Below are 24,849 nucleotides of genomic sequence, written 5' to 3'. Positions count from 1 at the left end.
GGCGCTGGAAGGTCCGCGGGCACGAGGCTGGATGTGTCTCCTGCGGATTGCGCGGCTAGGGCCGACCCCTCCGGTCTGGGGGGGTGGCCGCAAGCAGATCTCCCCTTCCCGCTGCCCAAGAGCCCCAAGGAGAGGGTGGGTGGGTGTGTCGGGGCTCTGGAGCATCATAAACCACACGCGCTCCCCGGAGCCCGACAGGCCAGAAGCCGAGCGGAGGGCGTGAGGCGAGCGGGCAGACCCTTCCCCAAATGCTTTCCCGCCCCGACTGGACTCCGTCGGGCCTGCGGACCCCGAGGAGGAGCGCGTGACAAGGTAGCGAGCGCCCCCTGCCGCCGCCCGCCTGCGAGCTTGTCCTCGGCCACCGGGGACCCGAACCCTCACAGCGTCTTGGGGTCGCTGAGAAGGCTCCCAAGCCGAGGGTCAAGCAAGTGCTCAGAGCCTGGGATTGCCGACTTCAGCTTTCCTGTTTCTCCTGCAGATGCCTCAGTTTCCCCTATTAAGGGCAAAGAGGTAAGAAAAAACTGGCCTTGGACTCAAGTCTCGGCAACACCTGAGACTCGGGCGGGGAAAGGGGGTTGAGGGGGGCGGGCGGTGTCGGGCAGTTGCAATCTCCGACCTCCTGACCAGTAGGAAGAGGATGTCGCCTGGTGCAGAGCGAGGAGATCTAGTCAAAGGCAGGGTCTTTTGACACAATTTCTCAGACAGTAGAGAATCTGCCTGCAATGCAGAAGACCCAGGGTTCCATCTCCGGGTCAGGAAGATCCCCTGGAGGAGGGCATGGCAACCCACTCCAGTGTTCTTGCCTGGAGAATTCTATGGACAGAGGAACTGGTGGGCTACAGTCCATGAGGGTGCAAAGAGTCAGACTTGACTGAGCAAGTAACTTTCATTTCAGAGAAAATGTAGGTTTTGGGGGCAGCTTGCAAGGGAAGAGCTGTACAGTGACCCCCTCCCTGCTCCAATCTTGCTGATGGCGCCCGCCCCATGCATGCTGCACACCCCTCTTGAAGTGGCCCTGGAAAGTACATCTGGGGTAAGAAGAAACTTCCAATTAAGCACACTCAGTCCTGTCTGACTCTGTGACCCCATGGGCTGTAGCCTGCCAGGCTCCTCTGTCCATGGGATTTCCCAGGCAAGACTGGAATGGATTGCCATTCCCTTTTCCAGAGGATCTTCCCGACCCAGGGATCGAACACAGGTCTCCTGCATTGCAGGCAGATTCTTCACCATCTGAGCCACCAGGGAAGCCTGATTAAGCACATACCCCACCCTGACTGCCTTCTGGCCTCAAAGTGCTTCAAAGGACAAGGACTCCCCATGTACCCTCCTCCTACCCACACTCCCTGTGGCCATTGCAGTGCCAGCCTGGGGAGCTTCAAGGGCATTTTTTCACTGTTTCCAGAGCCTTTAATGCTATAACCCCAGCCTAGACCCAGCCCTCATATATCTAGCCCATAGCCATACGTGGCATCCTCCCTATAAATAAGCATCAATCTGCTTCTGAAAGTAGGGCTCCTCCGACGACACGGCCTTGATCCAACATGCCTGCTCCATCTTCATGGGAGCAAGGAGTGTGGCCTCAAGGTGCCCCAGTGTCTCACCCCCAGCCAGGTTCAGAAGAGGTGGTACCCGCCCCTAGCCCCCAACACAGGGCAGGACTGAGGGGGCTCTCCCTTGATCCTGGGCTCTCCCTGCCTCCTGCCAGCCCCTCTGTTAGATGTGAGTGCCCACAGCCTGGTGGGGAAGGTGCTACCTAGGCTCGGTTGGAGAGGCAGCCAGCCTCCCTGGTCCCCTCCAAAGACAGGTGTCGTGAATGCATCCTTCCACTTGCTGGGCTTCCACCCCAGGGTCACCAGGGATGGGGAGGTGTCATCAGACCCTTCGCTGAGGAAAGACAGACAGGTGGCCATTGGAGCCTGGGAATCAGCCACTTGAGCAAATTCCTGCCTATCCCCCTGGTCCCTGCCCCATGCTCTCTGTCCCACGGCAGGGAATCTGGGCACTCTGGTGACCCAAATAGGCTTTGGGAAGGACCACTTCTCATCCTCTCCAACCACTGTCAGGCTGGGAGGCCAGTAGGTATCTTCCCAGACACTGCAACTCACAGCAGCTTTTTGTCTGCTGGCCTGTTTTCCTTGAAAGGCCACGCCTCCAGGACTCTGCAGAACTGAGGCCAGGGCTCCTCAATCCCATCCTGCCCCACCCTCCGCATGCTGATTCTCAGCTGGGCCTTCCCTGTAGAGGCAGCTCCACATCCCCCTATCCCTGGGCCCTGCTGGGTACCACCCTTGGTTGAGGACAGCCAGAAAGAACCCACAGGAACCCACGAGGCTCAGCCAACACCCAGGCTCTGTGTCACCCGCTGCCGTCCCCCAGCCCCACCCAGCCCCAAGACCAGCAGCTGGCTCTCGGGGCAGTGGGGGCTGTTACATAACTCAACTCCCTGCTGCTCTCTGCCATCTCTTTCTCCCCTACACACACCCCTTCCCCAGCTGCCTGCTCTGCTGAGCCCTTTGTGAATCAGAGCCTCAGGCCGCAGTAGGGCTTCCTCCCGCCCTTCCCAAACTAGCTCTGACCTACCAGTATCATCCTGCTCCACCAGGGCTGGCAGAGCTCAGTCCCAGACCTGCAGCCAGCCAGCAGTAGCTGCTGCTGTTACTCCCAGCCACGTGTGAGGGGGAGGCCGAGGCAGAGACAGGCTCTGGTCCACCTTCTGTCCCACACCAGGCTACATACTGGTCCCTGGATGCGCCCTGAGCGCCCGCATCGCCAGTCCTTTCCAGGACTGTTTGCTCTGCCAGAAACACCCTCCTCACCTTTCTTTCTGTGCTTGGCGGAGCCCTACTCTCTCCTCAAGGAGTTCACCCCTCACCACCTCTCCTCCCTTGGTGCCACTCTCACGTCCAGAGGCTATACCACAATGGGGTCTGAGGGCCTGTTGTACCACCTCTTTCATCAGAGCAGACATCCCTCCTCGGTCCGCAGTACCTGGCCCAGATTGTTGAAAAGTGAAGGGTAATGGCAGTAGGCCTCAGCAGATGAAATACACATAAGCTTTTTTTAGACAGGTGGTGCCCAAATGAAGGAACCCCCAGGGATGTCCTTGAAAAGAGGGGCCATGGTGGAAAGGTGACCTAGTAGCATCTTTTCCAAGAAAGGGGAGACAGTTGTCCTATCCTGGCCGTGAGAGGACAGCAGGAGATGCACCATGTTAGCTGAAAGCCCTGGAACCACTTCTCCAGGTCTGAAAGGCAAGACTGGCCCCACTGTCTCCTGGGCCAGGACGCCAGCAGCTCAAGCTGCTGCACTTCCTACCCCGAGAGCCCATGGGGACGATCCCCAGCCAGGCTGCACCCACCCCCAGCTTTCCCCAGAAGCCCCAGCCTTTCAAATCCCCAGGGATCTTGCCCCCAGACCACCCTGTACCACCCAGCCTCCCCACCTCCCCAGACCCCTGAGCATGCTCTCTGTGATGTCAGTCGGTCATCCTCTCTCCCCCCATCATACCTCACCCGACAAAACCCCAACCCTGGTCAAACCTAAACCATCCACCCTGCCTTTGACCAAGCGGCTGCTTTTTCCAGAGCAAAGCGCTCAATTGTCGGCTGGCTTCGCTTTAGATTCGTGACCACAGATCTCCAGATGTTCCAGTGTGCTCACTTCCCCACGCCTCAGAGTTGGCATCTGTCTCCTGCTCCTCTTCCTGCCTGCGCCCTCCTCGCAAGCTGTGGCTTTGCCTTCTACTTAAGAGAAAAGGGAAGCCAACCCACAGGCACGCATTCCCCGCACACCTGCCTCCAAGCCGCGTCTCGGCTCTTGGGGCAGGTCCTCTGCATACACCCTGGACCTCGAGTCCTCTCGTGTCCCCTGGGGCTCTGCTCTGTTGATTATCCCTTCACCAGCTGTCACTCCCTGCACTTTTAGGAAGCTCTCCACACCCTCTGTGTGCATGCATGTGTGTGCTAAGTCACTTTGGTCATGTCCAACTCTTTTGCGACCCCATGGACTGTAGCCCACCAGGCCCCTCTGTCTGTAGGATGGATTCTCCAGGCAAGAATACCAGAGTGGGTTGCCATGCCCTCCTCCAGGGGATCTTCCTGACCCAGGGATTGAACCCGCGTCCCTTACCCCTCCTGCATTGGCAGGCGGGTTCTTCACCACAGGATCATCTGGGAAGCCCCTGCAGCCTCCACATTCTTGTCTGCCTGGTCCCTGTCTCTAGCCCCTCACGTTCTCCCTTCGCCCTCCACTGAGCCCACTCCTGGGCGTCACTCATGCCTCCGCATCGCCAAGCGCCAGGCTCGTGTCTGCCTGGTCCCTGTCTCTAGCCCCTCAGCTTCTCCCTTCGCCCTCCACTGAGCCCACCCCTGGGCGTCACTCATGCCTCCGCATCGCCAAGGGCCAGGCTCGCGTCTGTGTCCTGGTCCCAGGCAGTTTCTCAGCCGCATTTTATACGACAGACCCTTCCCCAGGGCCACTCCACAGGCCCTGCTCCCTCCTAACAGGCCACTCCTCCTCAGCTTCCTTTCCCTTTCCCAAACCCCAAATCAGAGATTCCCACTAAGACTGGTTTTTGCCCCTTCCCAGGGACGTTGGGCAATGTCTGGAGACATTTTTGACTCACCACAGGAGGCAGGAGGTTGCTACTGGCTTCTAGCGGGTAGTGGCCAAATATGCTGTCAAAACACCACACAAGGTCCAGCCCAGCCCCCTCTCCCCAGCGAAGACTCATCAGTCAGAAAATGCTGCAGGACCAAGACTGAGAAACTGCAGGGAGCGATTCAGCACTGGTTCAGTCCTGGGATCCTTTCCTTCTGCGCCTGAACTCTTCTTGGGGAATTTCACCCGGACGCTAACCACTCTCCAAAGTACGTCCCCTGCCCTGAACTGTAGGCTCACTCAGCCCACGCACTTCCTGACCCACCCATTTGACATCCAGGAGCCCCCAACTTACCTGGTGGCTCAGCTGGTAAAGAATCCACCTGCAATGCGGGAGACCTGGGTTCGATCCCTGGGTTGGGAAGATCCCCAGGAGGAGGGCATGGCAACCCATTCCAGTATTTCTTGCCTGAAGAATTTCATGGACAGAGGAGCCTGGAGAGCTACAATCCACAGGGTTGCAAAGACACGACTGAATGACTAAGCACAGCACAGCCCCCGACTTAAAACACCTATTTCCCCTGAACTCTGTCCCCTCAGTTCTCAAGGCTGAGATGCCTTCATCCCCTGCTCATCCAACGGCAGGTGTGGTTATTTCAACCTCCAAAACGCACTCCAGAGCACCCACTTTCGCCCTTTCCCATCATCCCGTCACTCTCGCTCGCGCGGCTGCAGGGGCTACCAGCTGTTCTGCCTGATTCCAACTCGCTTTTCAAGGCACATCCAGAATAACTTTTTTAATATAATTTTGTCTATTTGGGGCTGCTCTGAGTCCCCGCTGTTGCATGTGGGCTTTCTCTAGTTGCGGTGCTCGGGCTTCTCACTGCAGCGGCTTCTCTTGTTGTGGAGCACGGCTTAGCTGTGGTGCACACGCTTAGCTGCTCCGCGGCTTGTGGGATCTTCCCAGACCAGGGATCGAACCTGTGTCTCCTGTGTTGGCAGGTGGATTCTTTACCACTGAGACACCAGAGAAGCCTCTGAATGACTTTTTAAAATTTTAGATCAGGTCTTGTCACACCTCTCCTTAGAAACTCCCAGCAGGGGCCCCTGTTGCTCTTGGAATAAACCATCCCTCCATGACTGAGCAGGCCCTTGCCTGCCTCCTCCTTACCTCCCACACACACACCTCTCTCCACACACGCTGGCCTGACACACCTTGCTCCTTCCTGCCTCAGGGCCTTTGTACTGGCTGTTCTTTCCCCAGATGGCCCCAGGATAGCAGCGTCCTGCCATTCAGGTGAAATGCCATCCACAAACGCTCCCTCTTCCATCACTTATCAACCCCAGATGCTTCATTTGCCTGTTCACTGTCCATTCCTCTCCCCATCCCCAAATAAACTCCGTGAGAATAGAAAACCTGCCTGTTCCCTATATTATTCCCAGTGCCTATAACGGAGCCTGCCTGGCCCCCAAATACAACAGATGTGTGTTGGGTGAGTGAATAGACTGATGAATGAGCCCACAGAGCTGTGTGGTCGGGGACTGGCGAACAAGTCGCAGGCCGTGAGAGGTGGCGGCTAGCCCCCTGGGCCCTGGTTGACGCCCCAGGTCCCACACATGTCACACCCTCCATGCTGGGGCTCCGGGGACCTGACCATGACTGGATCATCAGGACAGTGTGGGGCTCAGGGGACAGGCCTGGGCCCAGAGCTGGCCTGGGGCCCGGACTCTACTGACAGGCATCTTCTTGGGGACGACAGGACAAGGACAGCCTTGTCCCTGATCACCACCAAAAGAGAGTAAGCAGTCTTCCCCGTGAGGCATCAGGATCAACCAGCCCCACCGCCCTGTACAGAGAACCCAGCATCCAAGATCAAAAGCCGCCTGTTGATGGAGGCTCATGACAGCAGCCTCTGCGAGCTGGGCGGGTCTCGCAGTGCAGAGCACATCACCTCCTCTGACCCACAGTGGCCATCGGGAAATCCCAGCCTGGTGTCAGCGGCCTGGCTCACTACTCAGAGACCCACAGGTCATGAGGCAACCATGCTGATAAACAGGCACACGTACCATCTCTAGCCTAGGGTTGGCCCAAAGTCTTTTCTTGGGAATCTTCCAGGGGAGCGGTCACCCTGCTAGGATCATGGCCAGAGCCCTACTTCTCTACTGTGGCACCCCACCTCCCAGGTCTGGAAGCAAGACAAGGGACAGCATCTCCACACCACAGTCCTTCCCTGACATTCACACCTGAACTCAGGCCCTTGCGCAGTCTCGGAAAATCCTTGACTCAAGACTGAAGCCGCAGATAGACTGAGGGCAGAGGCTCCAGGCCCCCCGACACAGTGAAGAGGACGGCAGAGGGCGCGTCTCAGCCCTGCTGCTCAGTCCTATTTCCTTGGGCACACCAGTTTGCTTCCCCGAGTCTGTTCCTGACTCTGAAATGTGGGTCTCAGTGCCTAGAAGGCCCCTCCCAGGGCAGTCAGGGGAGGTCAAGGCACCGGGTATGAGGTAGTCAGCACAGCCCAGCACCAGACTCCTGGAGCAAGTTCCCAACTTTATTTCTACTTTTCCCGAGACATCAGGGGGACCTGGCCCCACTGGGACAGGCAGGGGCTCCTGCTGCCCTCCCACCCAAAGCAGGCCCCTAGACCTGCACGGGGTCGCTCACTGCAGTCCCTAGAGACTTTCTGGACCCTGAACAGCCCTCACCAGGGAGGCCGGCAGCTGAAGGAGAGGAGTGGGGATTGGCAGAAGAAAGACAGTCAGGGTGGCCCCGCAGCCCCTCCCCACCTTCCAGGGCCTCCTCGGGCCAAGTCTGGGGGCGCGGGCTCTGAGCAGAGGCAAAGTTCCTAGAAAGCGCAGCGCGGGTGACAGCTCTTGAGTCCTGACTTCAGGTCCTCATGTTCTTGCTGAGTTTCCCGCAGCAAATTTCCCTGCACCTAGGGCCCCCACCTCTTCACCTCCCCGGGAGGCAAGGGAGGAAGTGGGGCTCTGGAAGCCTCCTGGAGCGCAGGGCTGCATTCCCAGGTTCCCAGCGCTCAGACAACCGGGAGAGGGGCTGCTCCCAGGGTCCCGAGCACGGGGCGGCCTGAGGGTTCGTTAGTCCCTGCGGGGGGCTGCGCCTCAACCTCAGAGGGGCTCCCGGGGCCTTCAGGGAGGCCCAGCCCTCCAGGTCCCTTGTCCCTGGAGCCGTCGAGAAGTCACCTCCCATCCTCCCCAGGGACTGAGGCAGGAGATGAAAGCCAGCAGAGTCAGCACTCCCCCGACTGACCTAGAGGGTCTCTCTGTCCTAGGAGCCCTTGGGGAAACATGACAAGGAAGGAAGGAGCAGAGAGAGGGGCCCAAGCCTCAGACGGGGGAACCAGAGAAGCTGGAAGGCAGAGGTGTTGCCTAGAGGGGCCAAGGGGACGGAAGCCACAGGCTTGACCTCTGGGTGTCTTCATAAAGTGATTTCTGGGTGCACGGGCCCCTGGCAGAGCAGGGTTCCCCAGAAGAGCCTAGACGGATGTGGATTGGTCTTCTTCTAGAAATGGGGTATTTGGTGCTGCCAGGATGGCGCCAGGGCAATGTCAGGAAAGACTGCCCCAGGCCTTGGCCTCAAGGAGGAAGCTGGGGGCTGACGGGGCAGGGTCGGCAGAGGCCTTCACTTCGGAATTCCTCAGGGCGGAGGGCTTCCATGCACGAAGGCTCTCTTCAGACTTGGCAGCAGCATGTTGGTCTTCTGCCCCGAAGCCTCTGGGGTCAGATCTCCTGGATTCCTCCAACAGTGCCTTCAGAAGCTGCTGCAGCTGTGACCTAGAGCCAGGAGTGGGGCTCCTACCACTCCCGGGGGTCTGGAGCCCTAAAGCAGGAAAGACAGGTTATGTCCCAAAGTCACAGAAGGACAGTGTGAGAGCCAGAGCACCCTTCAGCCTGTTCATAGAGACCTAGAACCCACCATGTTCCTGCCATGCCACTGCCCAACACCTTCGAAACCCTGATCCCCAACTCCCCAGAGAGACAAGAAGCGTGGAGCCACGCCATCCCCTCCCCACTTGGCCCCAGAGGTCAGTGTCAGACGGTCAGCCACTGGGACCCTCAGTGACCTCCTATCATACCCTGGCTCCGCTGATGGCCAACCCCCTGACCGAGCACTGCAGCCCTCAGCACAACCCCCCCGGGGCCACTCTACACAGCAACACCTCATCCCTTACCTGTATCTGAAGCCTTTTCCAGAACTTCTACACTTGCAGCTACACCCTGACCCAGGGTGTCAGCAGGACACACGTGACTGTCAGGCCCATGAGCTCAGCGGGGTGGGTCCTGCTGGCCCTTCACCGCCACTCCCAGACCACAGCTGGCTGCCACCGGCTACTTCCTAAGACTCTTCATTTTGGGCCCAAGTTATCTGGCTGGCCAGCCACACCCCCTAAGCACTGCTTTGATCCTTCCCATTCTCCAGCTGCTTCCTAATGAGGCCGTATCTTCCATCTGTGAACACTGGCCCATCTGAGTTGACACACTTCAGCCAGTGAGTTCCCAGGCCGCTCCCTGCCTGGACCTGCAGAAACCACCCCCCCTAAAGTCTTGGGCCCCAGCAGCCCACCCTCTGACCTCTGCCTCCTCTGCTTCCATCCCACTTGCCTCAGCACCATGACCCCCCAGCCCCGCTGAGCCCCAAAAGCCCATCTTCTTGCTCCATAGCCTCTTCACTTCCAAAACACCCTCCACACCTGGCATGGGTCCCCAAGACATCCCCAGGCACCCCCACTCTGGCAGAACTGCCACAGCACCCCAGTCCTAGAGGACGAACTGACCAACCTGGGCCACCTCCGTCGGCTGCCCAGCACCACTGCGCCCCCACCGAGTGTCTCTCAGAGGTTTCCTCTCCTGCGCCCCAGTCAGCCACTCCACACCTTTCCCTCCCCACACATCCTCTTCTCCCCAGCCTCTCACCTCACTCTTGCCATCAATGCCTGGGACGGAAGCCCCTCATAGCACATCAAGACCACACACCAACTGGAGTCTGCTCCCATCTTCTTCCTTGCCACTAGGTCCAAGAAAGTGCCTCTGCTCCCAAGGAGAACAGCTCCTTCTCGAATATTCTAGATATTCTTCTGCCCCATGGATCCATTCCCCCTTCTCCACGGGGTCATTATTTCCATACCCAAACTTGCTTGTATATCCACTATCTTGATGCACTTTCCATTGATCCATGACCACTTCTAGCCACCTCTCAATTCTGTTCTTAAAGCTAATCAAACCTCTCAAATAGTGACCCACAAAACTCTTGCTATTGTCTCTTATTGTTTAATGTTTAATCTTTCTAATATTTGATATCATAGGAAATAAGTCTGCAAAATGGTGCTGGAGCTGCATAATCACATGCAAAACGACTGAACTATTAAGCACAGCGCACGTCCACCTCTTTGACACTCCATGGACTGTAGCCCACCAGGCTCATCTGTCCATGGCGTTTTCCGGCAAGTATACTGGAGTGGATTGCCATGTCCTTCTCCAGAAGACCTTTCCAAACCAGGGATTGAACCCAGGTCTCCCATATCACAGGCAGATTCTTTACCATCTGAGTCACCAGGGAAGGCCTGATGTACATGCAAAATACATTGGATTAAATCTACATGACCTTGAGTTAGGCAAATTCTTCTTAGATATGACACCAAAAGCACAGTGATAAAAGAAAATGTAAGTTGGACTTTGCTTATAAACATTTGAAATTTTGATGCAAAGAACACCATCTAGAAAGTTAAACAACTGATAAAATGTGAGAAAATATTTCTAAATGATATATCCTATAAGGGACACGTATTCAGAATATACAAAGAACTCCCACAATTTACCAGTAAAAGACAACCCAACCAAAAAACAGGCAAAAGATTTGAACACTTTTCCAAACATATACAAAAGACTTATAAGCAGATAAAGAGGTGTTCACAGCCATTCAGGAAACGCAAACCAAAGCGACAACAAAATGCCACTTCACACCCACTTGGGCATGGTTATAACCCGAAGTGGTGACAAGGGCTTCATATGAAACTTCATATACCTGCTGGTCTAAGCGAAAAACAGTGCAGCCAATTTGGAAAACAATTTAGCAGTAAAGTATGGAGTTACCAAAGAACCCAGAAATTTTACTCCTACGTATATATCCAAAAGAAAAGAAAATACATGTCCACATAAAATCTTGTACATGAATGTTTGTCCCAGTAGAACTAGAAATGGCCCAAAGATCCTTTGATAATGGATAAACAAGATGTGGCATATCCTTCAATAAAAATGAAATACAGTTGACCCTGAACCACACAGGTTTGAACTGCATGAGCGCACTGATGCGTGACTTCTCAGCAAACGTTCTACAGTACCACACGGTCAGTGGAATCCTTGGATGTGGAGGGCTGACAGCAAACGTTCTACAGTACCACATGGTCAGTGGAATCCTTGGATGTGGAGGACTGACTGTGAAGCCGTAGGCAGTCAGAGGGTCTGTTGACAGAGGGTCAGCGCCACTAACCCTCAGACTGTTCGAGGATCGGCTGTACTGATATGCTATACTGTGGATGAACCTTGAAAACAGAATCCTACGTGAAAGAAGCCGATCACAAAAGACCGTCTTGTATGATTCTGTTTATACGACATGCCTGGAGTAGGCAAACCTACAGACACAGAATGTAGAGTGGAGACTGCCTACCGCTGGAGTTGGGAGTACACGTGTGCGAAAATACTAAGGAGTAGATTGAGTCGTGGGGTATACACACGTCAGCTTTGCAAGCTGCCAAATTGTTTTCCAAGATGGTGCAGCATTTATACGCCTGTCAGCAGAGTATGAATGTCATCATCGCTTCATCATCTTATTTGTATTCGGCAGTATCTGACTTCTAAACTTCTGCCAACTTAAGGGATAAAAAAGGGTACTGTGGTCTTTATTTGCATTTCCCCAATTACTAATGAGGTAATGGTGATGAGAGAAGGTCACCAGGGCAACCAACTTCAGAAGAATGTTTCTTCACAAGACGAAATAACAGTTGCCAACTGATGGGTATCTCACAAGCTAGAAGGCAGTCACCTGGTCATGCCCAAATGCAAGGAAGACTGGCAAATGTAGACTTTATCCTAGCCAGCCATGTGCTCAGCTAAAAATCAGCGGGCCTGGTACTATAGTCAGGGAACTATAGTCAACATGTTATAATAACCTGTAAAGGAAAATACTCGAAGCCGTCTCAATTCTCTTTCCTGTGGATCTTCATCACGCCTCCTGCTTCTCCCTTGCACAGCCACTGCCCGATTCTGCACTCTCACCCCTGCCTGGGCCAGCTGCATCTTTTTAAAGGCTTAAAATGTATTTTAATAAATTGATGCTGCATTACAATACAACTGACTTTTGTATATTGATTGTATTCACCTTTAAAAATTCTTATTAGTTCTAGTAATTTTTTTGTAGATTCCTTCAATGCAGATTGTCATCTATGAATAGCGACTCTTTTCTTCCTTCTCAAACCTCCAAGACTTCATTTTTTGTTGTACCACAAGGGCTAAGACTTACTACATTGTTGAATAGATGAGACAAGAGTGGAAAACTTGTCTTAATGTTTTGACATTTAAAATGATTTTTGGTCTGTTTTTTTTGTAGGTACGTTAAAGTTAGGCAAGTGACCTCTATTCCTATTTGCTAACAGTTTTTAATCATAGCTGATTGTTAATTTTTTTTCAAGTGCTTTTTCTGCATCTGAATGGTGAGCCCCTGGTCTGCCCTGCTCACCTCTACAGACTCACCTCCTAGCACTTGACCCTCACTAATTCCACCTCAACCTTCTTCCAGCTCCTCCAATCGCTCTGCTCCCTGTCACTCACCTTTCCCACTGGGTTCGTGGCCACTTGGGCTGCAGTCATAAAACCTGAGGACCCGTGCAATGTCCGAGTTGCTGAGGTTCCATCGCTGGCCAATGTGGACACTGGGGGCCCAGAGTGGAGTGATGGTGGGCAGCCCGCGCCGGCTGAAGGCGAGCCTGAAACCCAGGAGGCAGGGGCCTGAGTCCAGACTGGCTGGGCTGGCAGGACTGTGCGGAGGAAAGAAAGCCAGAAAAGGGGTCCTCACCTCCCATAGTGCATCACTGAAGAGTAGTCATAGGGCACCAGCATGTTGCTGCTCCGAGATTTGATGAAGTTCATTTCAAAACCTGAAAAAAGCACTTGGCGATGGGGAAGGGGGCCAGGGGAGGAAGGGAAGGTGGCAGGGGGTTCCTGGAAGTGTCCAGCCCACCTAAGGGGGTCCTACTTGGCGATGGGGAAGGGGGCCAGGGGAGGAAGGGAAGGTGGCAGGGGGTTCCTGGAAGTGTCCAGCCCACCTAAGGGGGTCCTACTTGGCGATGGGGAATGGGGCCAGGGGAGGAAGGGAAGGTGGCAGGGGGTTCCTGGAACTGTCCAGCCCTCCTAAGGGGGTCCTACTTGGCGATGGGGAAGGGGGCCAGGGGAGGAAGGGCAGGTAGCAGGGGGTTCCTGGAAGCGTCCAGCCCACCTGAGGGGGTCCAAAACTACAGCCAGAGTGCATCTCCTCACCCCACCCCCGTTTCTGATCCCCGTCTCCTCGGTGCCCTGGGAGGGTTCCAGATCTGCGCCAGCTGATGTATTAATACAAGCACAGGGACTTGGTGGCTGGCCCGCCATTGCCTGCTAAGACTTCTCTCCCCCGTCTCTCCTCCTCTCAGGCTCGCCCTGTGTGAAACTATCTTTATACTAATATAGTCCAGCTCTCAAGAAGTCCCACGCTGCTCAGAGCCTTGGATGCCCACTACCAGTGAGACCCAGTGCCTACTTCCTCACCCCGCTCCTCCTCCCCACCCCAGGCTTGGAGACCTGTGAGCCCACCATCCACCGGGGGTATGCCCCACCCCCAGAAGCAAAGCCACCCGCCCTCCCTGCCCCCAGCCAATAGCACCTGCCCCACCCCCAACCCCAGGTGTGGAGCTCAGCCTTTTCCCATTGGCCAGAGCGCTTGCTTCTTCCTGTCCCTTGGCCCCTGCAGGCCTGGGAGCAACAAGCTTCCCTCCCTCAACTTCTCTCCTGCCCTTCAGTGAGCCTCTGAAAGAACGGCTGTACCCCCATCTTTGCTCCCCTAAAGACCCCAGGCCCAGCCAGCTGCCTTTACACTCACCCATGGTCACCAGCAGCCTCCTCACCACTAAAATGGTAATCTAACACCTTTATATCCCATCCCTGCCTGGAAATACCTACCCAGTAGAGTGCTTACTTTTTCCTTTTAAAATCCTTTAAGTTATTAAACATAACTTTGAGTAGGCAACATATTTATCTGACTCAAAACTCAGAAAATATGAAGATACATAATGCTCCCCACTCCATCCCCCTTGAGTTCCCACCTCCACAGTTAATTGATGTTACTGGTTTGTGTATTTTAGCCGTTTATTCTTTACATATTAACTAAGTACAAACATTCTCATTTTTCCTTGTTCTTTAGCAATTTTTTCCATTAGGGTAGCTGCTGTTTAATTTTATTGTTAAAAGAAAAAACAGCTTTTTCGTTTATTAGTGCTGTTTTGTTTTCTAACTCATTAATTTCTGCTTTTCCCTTCACGAATTCCCTTTTTTTGCTTAACTTGAATTGAAATGCCGAATTTGTCCTCTATCTTTGTTGATCTAAGTATTTCAGTCTACATATTTTCCCCGTGGGTTGCTTTAGCTATGAACCCTTGGTTCTAATTTTCATGCTCTAAGAATTCCTGCAATTTCTTTAACTCCATAGCTTCAAAAAAGGTTTGTTGTTTTCTAAATTTTAATTTTCAAATAGATAACATTTTTCGCTTATTACTAGCTTCTACTTTTTACATCATGATCAAAATGTTTGTATTAACTCTACTTTTTCAAATTTGAAGGTCTTGTGGCTATCATAAGTCTTTACAAGGATTCCATGGGCACTTGAGCTTTTTTTTTGTCTTCACTGCGCAGTGACATGCTCCCTAGAATGGAAGCACGAAATCCTAACCACCGGACCTCCTGGGAAGTCCCTCCATAAGCACCGAAAGGACTGTATTCTATTTTTATAGCGTGGTGTCACTATGGCCTCCCCACGTCTAGACTAATCTCTGATCTCAATCTCTATCCCCCATCCCACTAAGAGGCGCTGCCCATTTTCCCATCCCATTCTCGGCATGGGGGGCATCCATGTACGATGGCTGCTGTCTTGGGCCTCCTCCCCTCAGCGTAACCCCACAACAGCAGCAAAGGCACTCATACCAGAAGCCCTCCTCTTACACAAAGACTTTCAAGTGTTCATTTGCTTCCATACCCTCAAACCCAAATCACTCACCTCCTCTGCTCTCCTCCCTCATGAATCAATTGTCTCGACTCCTCTCACCTCCTATGTCAGGCTGTCCCCCTCTGCCAAGGACAGGGCCTCACCGCTGCTGAAGTCAGATCCTCGGCACCTTGCCCAGCACATAGCTGCAGCTCCCTGGCATCCAGTGCAGTGACCCACTCTCCAGACCAGCCTCAGCCTTCCCACTGCCACTTTTCAGGACCTGGTCCCCCTACACTTTATCCCAGAGGCCCATCAGCGGCCATCTCACAGCCTCTGCAGGGTTGCCCTCTACCTCCTGCATCGGGCACTTGGCACACACACATAGCCCACTACCTCTAAGATATCTGTCTTGGCTCAGCTCCTCAACCAGAGCACAGTCCCTGCCCTGAGCCTCAAGAGCAGTGTCTAAGGCATGTAGGGCTGCTGGTTGAGTATAAGTGAGCAAGAGTCATAAGACCATCAACTCCATCCTTAGGTAACTGCCAGTGTCAGTGAGGAGAGACGAGACAGGGCAAATTGATGCCCTAGTTCAGGGTAACTCTGGGTGGCACTGAAGCCTCAGGGCCCAGAGCAGCAGCATCTGGGTTATTCTCCATGTCTTGGAGGAAAACAGGAATCCCACCTTCCCCATGGGAGACAGGCAGATCGTGGGGAAGATGGACAACCTTTCCCAAATAGCCAGGCAATTCCCTGGGCGCAGGCCATGCCTGCCACCTTCTGGCAGGACCACCTCTCCTCCACCTCCCCCACCATGCACGACCTGGCTTACCTGGGAGGATCTCATTCCAGTTCACACGGATGTAGCGGTCCCGGTCGGCCCGCGAGTGCTCATGCCAGAAGCCCAGCACGTGCATAAGCTCATGCAGGACGATGCCCGGGCCCCTCTGGAGACAGCTGGGCCCTAGAGATACCACCTGCATCCCTCCGCTGCGGCCAATGCTCGAGAAGCACCTGCAGGGCCATGAAAGTGCTGGGTGGGCATTGGCCAGGAGAATCGGCAAACCCAGGCCCCTCGCCCCTCCTCCCAGGACCTGGGATAAGAGAGCACCCAGAGCGAGTCCCCGTCCTGGGCTGTAGCCAAGTCCCCCCACTGCTTGGCCCTCTGTGAACAGGGTGTGCTGGAACCCTGTTTCCAGCCTGCACTGTAAGGAGTTGGTGAGAACTGATGTTAACATGGATGATGGAAGCAGCTGATTACGTGAATGTCTCCACACGGGGAGCCCCGAGTCAAAGCTCTCATGCACATTCTCTTAGGGCCCTAGCAAGCTAGGAAAGCAGTATTACCGTCACCCACATTTCAGAGAGAAGACAGAAGGGGCTCAGAAGTTAAGGGACTTGCCAGAGTCACCTGGCTCCTGCACCATGGAACCTGGATCCTAGCCCAGGTCTGCCCCATGACACCTGCACTCACTCCCCAGGTCACGTAGTCTCCTGGGAGATGGAGTGGAAGGTTCTTTAAAGGATTGAGCACCTCCTTGCCCACCTCTCCTGAGTATTTGCCCTGAGTATTTGTAGGTCTAGCTCATGCTGAGCAGACCACTCAGATGGGCAGGGGGACTCTAGACTAGGGAGGACAGGCCCAGACACAGGTTTTAGACAACAGTTTTGTTAATTTCAGGCTGAACTCAAGACAGCTGAGGCTCTCACCATGCACACATAGGCACACTCACACACTCACCAAGAAGCACTTACCCAGACATGGGGATGATGGAAATGAAGTCCCTCTGGCCATCGTAGGCAACAAACCTGATGCACGTGAAGCGTTCAAACTCGGCAAATGCCTCCAGGATGACTTGGCGGCTAGGCTTATCTGGGAAGAGACCCGTCGGCTAAAGCCCCAGCCAGGCTGCCTGCACTGTTCTCCCCCAGATGTCTGCACGGGGGGAAGGAGCTGAGCTTTAGATCATTCTCCAGTGTAGAACGCCAAGAAATGTCAGCATGGGGCTTTCCTGGTGGCCCAGTGGTTAAGACTCCATGTTTCCAGTGCAGGGAGCATGGGTTCAACCCCTAGTCAGGGAACCAAGATCCTGCATGCCTCACAACATGGCCAAAAACAAGTAAGGATGGATGGATGGATAGAGGGGTGGATGAATGGGGGGGTGGATGTATATAGATAGGAAGAAAGGGCAGCATGATGGTGTGGGAAGGAAAAAGCAGGGCTCCAGGTGCACCCTGGCTGTGTGACCTTGGGCTGGTCACTGTCTTCTGGGCCATCTGGTCTTGAAATGGATCAGACTGCCCCTAGGTGTGGCTTCCCCATCAGCTCCTCCAGGACTTTAGCATCCCAGCTCAGGGGCCCATGAGACAGAGGGCTTCTGACAGAAGGATTCTTTGGGTGATGGTGGAGGAAGCACAAAGGGGAATTAAAACCCATAGAGGGAACTTCTCTGGTGGCTCAGTGGTAAAGAAGCCTCCTGCTAATGCAGGAGACATGGTTTGATCCCTGTTCTGGAAAGACCCCACATGCCACAGAGCAACCAAGCCCATGAGCCACAACTGCTGAGCCTGGGGTCTGGAGCCCACGAGTTGTAACTGCTGGAGCCGGCTCGCCCTAGAGCCAGTGCTCTGCAACAGGAGAAGCCACCGCAACGAGGAGCCTGTGCACACAGCTAACGAGCAGCCCCTGCTCACTGCAGTCAGAGAAAGCCCGTGCAGCAGCGAAGACCCAGCACAGCCAGTACAAATAAATAAAAATGAAAAATAAAGTCGCTGTATGTCATTAAAGAAAAACAAAGCGAAGAGGAGCCGGGCTGCGCAGGGAGGAAGGCCCACGGCTCCGGGGCCTGGGGCCGACTCACCGTATTTGCTGGAGAGCAGGAAGGGGACCTCCACAACACCGCCATTCTTAGGCCACTTGCTGCTGGTCGCCGAGAACAGCCGGAAGGGACTCTGAGGAGAGAGTGCGGCTCAGGGAGCAGCCGGCCAAGCTTCCCGCCCCGAGGCTGCCACCTCTCAGGCCCCAGGAGCCCTCAAGGTGTGCGCCGTGAGGGTGGCTGCTCATCAGAGAGGGGCCAGCAACAGGGAGGTCAGTGGCCAGCTGTGTGACGCGCAGCACAGCCCTTTGTTGTAGAGAAAGAAGTTGCCACTTACTCTATTGGGCAGAGAAACCCATGAAATTCAGAATGCTTATCTTTTCGACAGTTTTTCTAAATGTCCTGTGGACATCTAATAACATATGAGATACAAAATTTTAAACACTTTCTGTAGGATATGATTAATAAAATTAAATATAAATCTATTATATTTAAATTATTAATGATATCATTCAAGATCTTAATCTTTTCTGCACTTGATAAAATATTCTCAGGAATGTTAATATGTCTCACCACGATCATATATTTTTCTTTTTCCCTCATATTTCTTCTGATTTTTGCTTTATGTATCTTTGTTTGTTAAGATAACTAATGGTTTATGATGTCTCTTTTTTGTGAATTGTACCTTTTATCATTAAGAATATTCATCTTTGTTTCATTTAAAAATAAATTAATTTTTTTAAAAAAAGAGAAACCCAGACAAAATATTTCCTGCAGAGGCTACCAAAGGTTTTACTGGATCCCGCGTTTACCCTGTGCATTCACTAGGTAACTGGGAACAGGGGCCCTGCCCTGCCCTAGGGGTCCCTGCCCTGGCCTGGGCTGGCCTTCGGCTCTCCCGCCCAACTCAAGCTGAGCCATCAGTGGACAGCATCAGACCAGCACCAAAGTCTTGCTCTCGCCAAGTCACTGTCCTATTCAAGAGCCTTCTGCCATCCCCAGCCTCCTAAAAGAAGGCCCCGATTTCCATCCAGCCTTCTTCCTTTCTGACCCGCCCCTCATCCCTAGGCAGGATGGTTTGTGTGTTATTCCTCATTCTGTCCTCCTCAGACCATCACTGCCGCCCACGATGTTCACCACAGACACCTCCCCACATCCCCACCAGCCACTCTGCCAACCTGTGCTAGCCTCTTCCTTCGTCCCAGTACTCCCTGAGCGCCTCCCCGGGCCAGGGTAGCAAGCTGGGGCTTGACATTCCAAAACCCCTCCTGCAGGAAGCCCTCCCAGACTGACTGCCGCCACCATTCCAGATGTCACACCCTCCGCCAGGCTGGCTTATTCCTAACAACATTCGCGCTGACTTTGGCAAGAAGAGCTGTGAGTAGCAAAGAAGGATGGCTCACAAGTCACACCCCCATGATGCCTAGGGATGAGCTCACAGGTCTGACACTGCTGTGAGGTTATTTTACATGTGTGTGTGTGTGTGTGCGCGCGCGCGCTCACACTCACCGGCCGGAGGATGTCCCCCTCAAGGAGGAAGCTGCTCTCTGGGGACTCCTCTGGAATCAGCCCTGAGAAGGAAGGGACACACGTGTGTGGTGCATGCCCCCACCCCCACAACAGAGACCTCCAGCCAAGCAACTCCAGGGTCCACCCTTCCCTGGGCCCTGAGGCTGTGTGACCAAGTCACACAGCCCCTCTGAGTCCCCATCTACAAGCATGTGCAGCCCTTCTCAGCCTGATCACACCCTTCCCTGCTCAGACAGTACGTTTCTCCCGGGACCCACACATGTACACTATCCAGTCCCAGCGAATTCTCTGGCGGTTTAGTGGCTGGACTCCACACCTCCACAGCAGGGGACATGGGTTCAATCCCTGGTTAGGGAACTAAGACCCTGAATGCCATGCAGCCCAGCCAAGAGGGAAAAAAAAAAAAAACAACAACCCAGTCCCAGCTCCTGCCTCCTGCATCTGACACCCTCTGCTCCCAGGAAGTTGCCATTTCTTCCAGCTATCTCCACCCTCCGCTCCAGCCCAAGCCACGCTTCCAGCACACGCCCTGGCCCTCCTGCTCCACTCACCCCTGACCCATCCGTGTAGCACTCTGGACCCTCACTGCAGCAAGTCCCAGAAAGTCCAGCCCTCGCTATCACGGCAGGGGGGCTACAGCTCCACCCTCCTCTCCCACCACCCCCCCACCTCCCCCTGCACAGTGGGCAGCCCCTCCCTGCACAGCCTCCCTTCTAGGACACCAGCCCCAACAGGAGTCTTAGAAGAGTGCCTGGCATCCTGAAGGTTAGGCTGTTTTGGTCAGTCGCTCAGTCATGTCCAACTGTGCAGCCCCATGGGCTGCAGCAGCCAGCTTTCCTTGTCCTTCACTGTCTCCCTGGGTTTGCTCAGAGCCCTGTGCATACTAGAAGCTGGGCTCCCCAGAGCAGAGCCTGAGCCAGGGGGCCATCTGCAGGTGACTGAAGCTGGAGCACCCAGGGGAGGGCTGGGTTCAGCAGGAGGGCCACCCAGGCTGACCTCACAGGACCTTCGGACCCCAAGACTTATCCCGCCTTGACACGTGCCTGTGCATGCCCCTGTGGGAGGGCCGCCCTAGGCAAGGGAGGAAGGAAGCACTTTCCCCGGCATCCCTGGACGAGGGCCTCGGGCTACAACAGGTCTGAGCAGCAGCATCCCCAGCAGCTGGGGAGGGGATGTGCCTCCCGGCAAAGGGCCTCCCGACTGTCACTAGGCTAGGCTCACAGGCTCAGGAGTCCTCGGGCCACCAGCAGCCCTAGCAGAGTGTCCTCCACAGCCGCTGAAAAACAGTGCCAGCACAGCCTCAGGCTGACCTGGAGTTGGCCAGCTCCAATTAGTGACCCCAAGGTGGTGAGCCACCCTGCTCCAGCGTCTCACAGAGCAGGAGGGGGCGAGCCACACCCAGCAGGTTCATAGCTCCAGGACAAGCTCTCCCTCCGCCCCCTCCACTGTGCTCTGAAATCCCCATCTTTATTTCTTTTTCCACTTCCCCAGGCAGGAAGGCCTGAGACTCGCACTTCCTGAGACCCGCAGCGCCTCACACCTGCAGGTCATCCCACACCAGGTGGAAGGCATGTTTCCTAACAGCCGCTAATAATTCCACTCACATCAGACTCGGCCTGATAAAAGCCAAGTGTGTGTAGTCAACTGCTCAGTCACATCCGACTCTGCGATTCCAGGGACTGTAGCCTGCCAGGCTCTTCTGTATTCAGGCAAGAATACTGGAGTGGGTTGCCCTTCTCCAGGGGATCTTCCTGACCCAGGGATCGAACCAGGGTCTCCTGCATTGCAGGTGGATTGTTTACCATCTGAGCCACCAGGGAAGGGGCTCGCCATATTTTAAAACCTCTGCTTTTCCCCCTTCTTGTAAAAGTAACACCCCAGTAGAGAAGACACAGAAAAATAGACTTAAGAAGTTTCCCATGAACTACTGCTCACCATGGCCCCCTTAGCAAGCTGGCACATCTCCTCGCAGCATTTTCTACTCATCTGAGTGTTCAGCATGGTTTTCATAGGCTACATGGACAACTTCATACTCCTCACCCCACGAGAAGACAGTGTCCTCACCTTGGTTTATTGCAGGGATGTCCTTGTCCCAAGATGTCTGGGTCTCCTCAGGGGTGAGGTCTTCTGAGAATCTGGTCTCACAGGCTCCAGCGCAGTGAGAGGCTGAGGGTGCTCCTACGATGAAGCCTGGCCCAGACGCAGGTACGTACGCACAATGGTTACGCAGGACAAGAGCACGTGGGGTGAGGGGAGTGGGCTGTCAGGCCTCAGGACCCAGGCCCTTCAGGCAGCCCTCCAGGAGGAGTCCTGGGAGCCCACCTGGCCCTGAGGCCTGGACAACCTTGCAGAAGGAACTTCCCTAGGGGGACAAGTGTTAGACGCTGAGTCGTGTCCAACTCTTTGTGATCTCATGGACTGTAGCCCGCCAGGCTACATGTCCATGGGATTCTCCAGGCAAGAATACTGGCGTGGGTTGCCATTCCCTTCTCCAGGGGATCTTCCTCGCCCAGGAGTCAAACCTGGGCCTCCCATACTGTGGGCAGATTCTTTACTGCCTGAGCCACTAGAGAAGCCCAGACAGTAAAGAATCCACCTGCAATGCGGGAGACTTGAGTTCCATCCCTGAGCCAGGAAGACCCCTGGAGGAGGAAATGGCAACCCACTAGGAAGACCAAGACAGGGCTTCAAAAGGCAACCCTGGGCTCCAGGTGTCTGGGCAAGTATGAGGCAGGGGAGGGAGGGAAAAGGAGGGAGCAGGGGGCGGCCTCAGGCTCCAACACTGAGGCCACGGTGTGGCTGAGCTTCAGACCCCCCCAGCCCCCTCCTCAGCCCAGGCCTCGGGAAGCGGGCCAGGCAAGCCTGGCGCGGAGGGCAGGGCATGAATGTCTGGAGGCGTCACTCCTGCTATCTCCTGCGAGGCAGGCCTTCCACCCCCAGCATCCTCGGGAGGTCCTCCTGGGACCCCTGCGAGCTGACTTCTAGGAGCATCCCTGGAAGCCCATTCTCCGAGCCATGCTGGTCAACTTACATCCCTGCAAGCTGCAGCTATGCCCTCTGGTCATTCCCCACATGGGCTCCACAGGCTGGAGCCAAAGTGAGGGGGGTAGGAGAGTGAGGCAACCCACTTACCAGGCAGACAGACCAGAATCAGGACCCATGGCCAGAGACCTTCCATGCTCATGCTCCCCGCAGTGGGCCCCCGTGGCCCCTCAGCTAGCAAGAGCACCGATTCCTGCGAGATGAAACAGCCTAATCGCAGACAGGACCACCGCCTTCCTTAAATAGCATCTTCGCCAGCCCCCACCTGCAGGCCCTCCCCAGCCAGTTCCACCTGGAGCCCAGCCCAACAGCTCCCAGCTGCAGCCCTGCCCTCTCCTACCTGCACTGCCCCTCCCAGCCCAGGCCCGCACCTTCCGGACCCTGGCCTGGCTAAGCGGGCCAGCAGGGGTCCCCAGCCTCTGGGCTCTGATGCCCGACGACCTGAGGTGGTGCTGATGGGCTAATAATGAAGTGCGCAATGAATGTAACGTGCTCGAATCATCCCGAAACTGCCCTCCCACCCCCACCCATGGGAAAGTTGTCTTCCACGAAACAGGTCTCTGGTGCCAGAAAGGCCGGGGACCCCTGGAAGAAGCGGGCACGAGGCAGCCTTTGGCCTCCCCCTGGGGGTGTACCTCTTCTCAGGTTCCCTCCCACCACCAGGGGGCAGAGAAACACTGCAGAAAGGTGGGAGGCAGCCAGCGCAGGGCGGAGCTTCACCCTCCAGTCTGCGCAAACCCCTTTCCTGCCCCTGCCCTGTGCTCAGACGTGGGGAGCACTACCTGAGATCCTGAGGCACCCCCAGTCTGACTGTGGAAGGAGGAAGAATCACTACGTTTTTATAAGCTTTTATTATGGTATACGGGCTTCTCTGGTGGCTCAGACTGTAAAGAACCCGCCTGCCAATTCAAGAGACCCGGGTTTGGTCCCTGAGTTGGGAAGATCCCCTGGAGAAGGAGACAGCAACCCTCTCCAGTATTCTTGCCTGGGAAATCCCATAGACGTGCAGAAGAGTAAACAAGCATAAAACCAGGGAGAAATGAACACGGGGGTTGACAGCGCCCCCAGAGGAGCCTAATTTGTGGAAAAGTGGAACTTCTGGATAGCTAGGCCCTCACAAGGACGCTTCCTGTCACCCTCGCAATAGTCTTGCAATATCAGCGTTTATCCCCATTTCATGGGTTCAAGAACTAAAGCTCCTTCCCCATATTCCCCTCCTCCATACCCCCCTGGCCTCTCAGAAGCCCCATCCTCAGAGCTTGCTCACCAAGGGACAGCCTGGATTTAAATCCTGGAGGTGAAGGGTTTGGGGACATCCTCCCCACCAACGCCCAGTAAACGGAATGACAGAGCCAGGTGGCTCGGCATCCTGCCCTGCCTGGAATCCAGCGCTTCTCAAAAAGTAGGAGTCAGAATTATGGGCAGAGGGACTTCTGTGGCAGTCCAGTGCTTAAGACGTCATCTTCCAATGGGTTCAAGCCCTGGTCAAGGAACTAAGATCTCACATGCCTCCTGTCCAAAGAAATAAAACATAAAACAGAAGCAGTTTTGTAACAAATTCAGGAAAGGCTTTAAAAATGGTCCACATCAAAAAAAACCTTTAAAAAGAAATCATGGAGAGAACATGATGAAGACAGGCACCCCAACTGCCCAGGCAGGGTGTTAACATTTGTGTGTCCATGGGATGCTTCAGTCATGTCTGACTCTGTGCGACCCTAAGGACTGCAGTCCACCAGGCTCCTCTGTCCGTGGTTAGCAGTGTAGGGATGGAGCTGACCGCTTCAGATGAATGCTTGGTAAAATAACCATAACCAGAAGAGAAACAGATGAGTAGTTTAAGAAAATGCAGCTTGCCTTGAGGGCATTGTGCTAAGTGAAATAAGCTGATCACAACAGGACAAACGGTGTATGGTTCACTTACAGGGTGTTTCTAGAGGAATCAGAGGCAGATGGTGGGACGGTAGTTGTCACGGGCTGAAGGAGCAGGGAATGGGGAATTGTTTAATGCGTACAACGTTTCAGTTTTGCAAGACGAAAAAGTTCAGGACATCTGTTTCATAATAATGTGAATGAACACTCTTAACAAAGTGCACACTTAAAAATAGTAAAGATGGCACATTTTGTTACATATTTTTACCACGATTGAAAATTTTTTCACAAATTAAAGAAAGGAAGGGAGGGAGAAAAGAAGGAAAAGGAAAGAATGGAGCGGCTTCTCCGATGGCTTGGTAAAGAATCTGCCTGCAGGAGACTCGCGTTTGATCCCTGGTCCGGGAAGATCCCACTTGCTGCTGAGCAACTAAACCTGTGCTCCAGAGCCTGGGAGCCCCAACTACCGAGCCCACGTGCCGCAGCTACTGGAGCCTGCTCACCCTCGAGCCTGTGCTCTTCAGCAAGAGAAGCCACCACAATGAGAAGCCTGCACACCGCAACTAGGGAGACCCCCACTTGCTGCAGCAGAAAAAAAGCCTGCACAGCAAGAAGACTCAGCACAGCCAAAAATAATAAATATTTTCTAAAAGATCCTTATCTGCAAAGTCCCTTCAAAAAAAAGAAAAGAAGGGAAAGAAATGCAGTTTGCTTGAAAGGCAGACTTAAGAACAGGGAAGGGAGGGTGGAGGG

At 54.4% G+C, this 24,849-nt stretch overlaps 1 protein-coding gene and 1 long non-coding RNA gene across 4 annotated transcripts; one reads left to right on the top strand and one right to left on the bottom strand.

Annotated features, from left to right (window-relative positions):
• The first annotated feature begins 186 nt into the window (after positions 1–186).
• Positions 187–6,015, top strand: LOC147363774 (uncharacterized). 2 transcript variants are annotated; one of them, XR_015135983.1, is made up of 3 exons: positions 187–312; positions 479–510; positions 5,864–6,015. It is a non-coding gene; the product is annotated as an uncharacterized LOC147363774 (long non-coding RNA). The 2 variants fall into 2 exon arrangements; XR_015135982.1 differs by lacking the exon at positions 5,864–6,015 and adding an exon at positions 896–1,055.
• A 1,115-nt stretch (positions 6,016–7,130) lies between these two features.
• On the bottom strand, positions 7,131–22,467 carry ASTL (astacin like metalloendopeptidase). 2 transcript variants are annotated; one of them, XM_086323889.1, is made up of 9 exons: positions 22,318–22,466; positions 21,250–21,375; positions 19,165–19,226; positions 17,701–17,791; positions 16,595–16,712; positions 15,672–15,853; positions 12,686–12,767; positions 12,442–12,596; positions 7,131–8,437 (listed from the first exon to the last, which is right to left on the bottom strand). In XM_086323889.1, exons 1-9 carry the CDS (start codon positions 22,367–22,369, stop codon positions 8,166–8,168), a joined length of 1,140 nt encoding a protein of 379 aa, XP_086180015.1. In that variant the 5' UTR covers positions 22,370–22,466; the 3' UTR covers positions 7,131–8,165. The 2 variants fall into 2 exon arrangements, with proteins under 2 accessions (XP_086180015.1, XP_086180016.1); XM_086323890.1 differs by lacking the exon at positions 7,131–8,437 and adding an exon at positions 11,125–11,156 and having other exon boundaries at positions 22,318–22,467.
• Positions 22,468–24,849: the final 2,382 nt, after the last annotated feature.

Source organism: Bos grunniens, chromosome 11 (genome assembly GCF_055505025.1).
Source record: "Bos grunniens cultivar Pamir isolate PY7600 chromosome 11, Bosgru_T2T1.0, whole genome shotgun sequence".
In the NCBI taxonomy this organism is placed as follows: Eukaryota; Metazoa; Chordata; class Mammalia; order Artiodactyla; family Bovidae; genus Bos; species Bos grunniens.
Note: the sequence above shows the minus strand (reverse complement) of the source record. Positions and strands in the feature narration are given on the sequence as shown.